The sequence below is a fragment of the Sinocyclocheilus grahami genome, unplaced genomic scaffold (genome assembly GCF_001515645.1).
Source record: "Sinocyclocheilus grahami isolate Dianchi unplaced genomic scaffold, SAMN03320097.WGS_v1.1 scaffold990.1, whole genome shotgun sequence".
Classification (NCBI taxonomy): domain Eukaryota; kingdom Metazoa; phylum Chordata; class Actinopteri; order Cypriniformes; family Cyprinidae; genus Sinocyclocheilus; species Sinocyclocheilus grahami.
This window is the reverse complement of record NW_015506169.1, coordinates 227,958-228,927: the sequence shown is the minus strand read 5'-3', so window position 1 is coordinate 228,927 and position 970 is coordinate 227,958. Positions and strand designations below refer to the sequence as shown.

The window sequence follows — 970 nt, the reverse complement described above, 5'->3', positions numbered from 1 at the left end:
GGATAAAAGCATCTGTTAAATGACTAAATGTAAATGTAATTTAAAGGTAAATGCATTTTGTAGTAAATAGTAAGGTTAACGATTACGCGATGTATAATTGAAAAATAAAATGGATAGAATCTGAGAGATGAGACTTTGTTTCTAATGGAAAGTGAAAAAAAACACAAAGTATCCTGCAATTATTAGATGGGAGGCACTCTATATAATGTCTAGTGAAGTACTCATGCATCATCTGAAACAGCATAGACCAAAGCAGGGGTTCTCAACTCTGGTCAAAATATATCAAAAATATAAATATAAAAATGTAAAAAACTTTCGAGGATTTACGAAGCTGATGACCATTGAAATGCATCATCAGTTTTGTGAAAAGTGTCCATTTTGAACTGACTCGTGTTGACGAATAGGTCATAGTGCATTTTTCTGTCTCAATATGTTGTCTGCACAGCGTGAGCCACAACTGCAAAAATCAAGATTTAACAAGGCTTAAAATGCCAATGTAAGGCATAAACACAGATATATTTTTCAATATCTTTGGTTCGCTAGCACACCAATACTACACACTATTTTTTAACTATGAAAGGCAGAAATCGTGATCGCATAAAATACTGCTTGCCCGTTCTGTGACTTAGACAACAAGTTCAATAATGACCAGAAAATGAGCAAAACACTACCAACAAAAACTAACTCCATCACAGAGAAGTTTCTGAAGATGCACTACTGCATAACTGCAGTATTTAATTATGTGTGCATGCATTACCTGTGACTTTCTTCTCATTGTCATTATAGTTGCTCGAGGTGAGGAGATGTCCGAAGATCAGCGCAGGCACGAACATCTTCTCATCTTTGTGTTCTACCACAGGAATTCCCTTCCCATTATTCCACACGGCGATGGTGTTGGACTCTCTATTAGAACCGACAGGTTAGGACATTACAACACAAAGAGACAGAAGATGCAAGAAGTTAAAAAAAT

General features: G+C 35.9%; 1 protein-coding gene across 1 annotated transcript in view; it reads right to left on the bottom strand.

Annotated features, from left to right (window-relative positions):
* The window catches only part of LOC107565242 (DNA topoisomerase 2-beta-like), a 48,069-nt gene that overhangs the window by 40,189 nt on the left and 6,910 nt on the right, over positions 1–970 (bottom strand). The window contains exon 5 of the mRNA XM_016250458.1: positions 758–903. Within this exon, the coding sequence (XP_016105944.1) occupies positions 758–903 (146 nt within the window). The remainder of the gene's footprint in view (positions 1–757; positions 904–970) is intronic.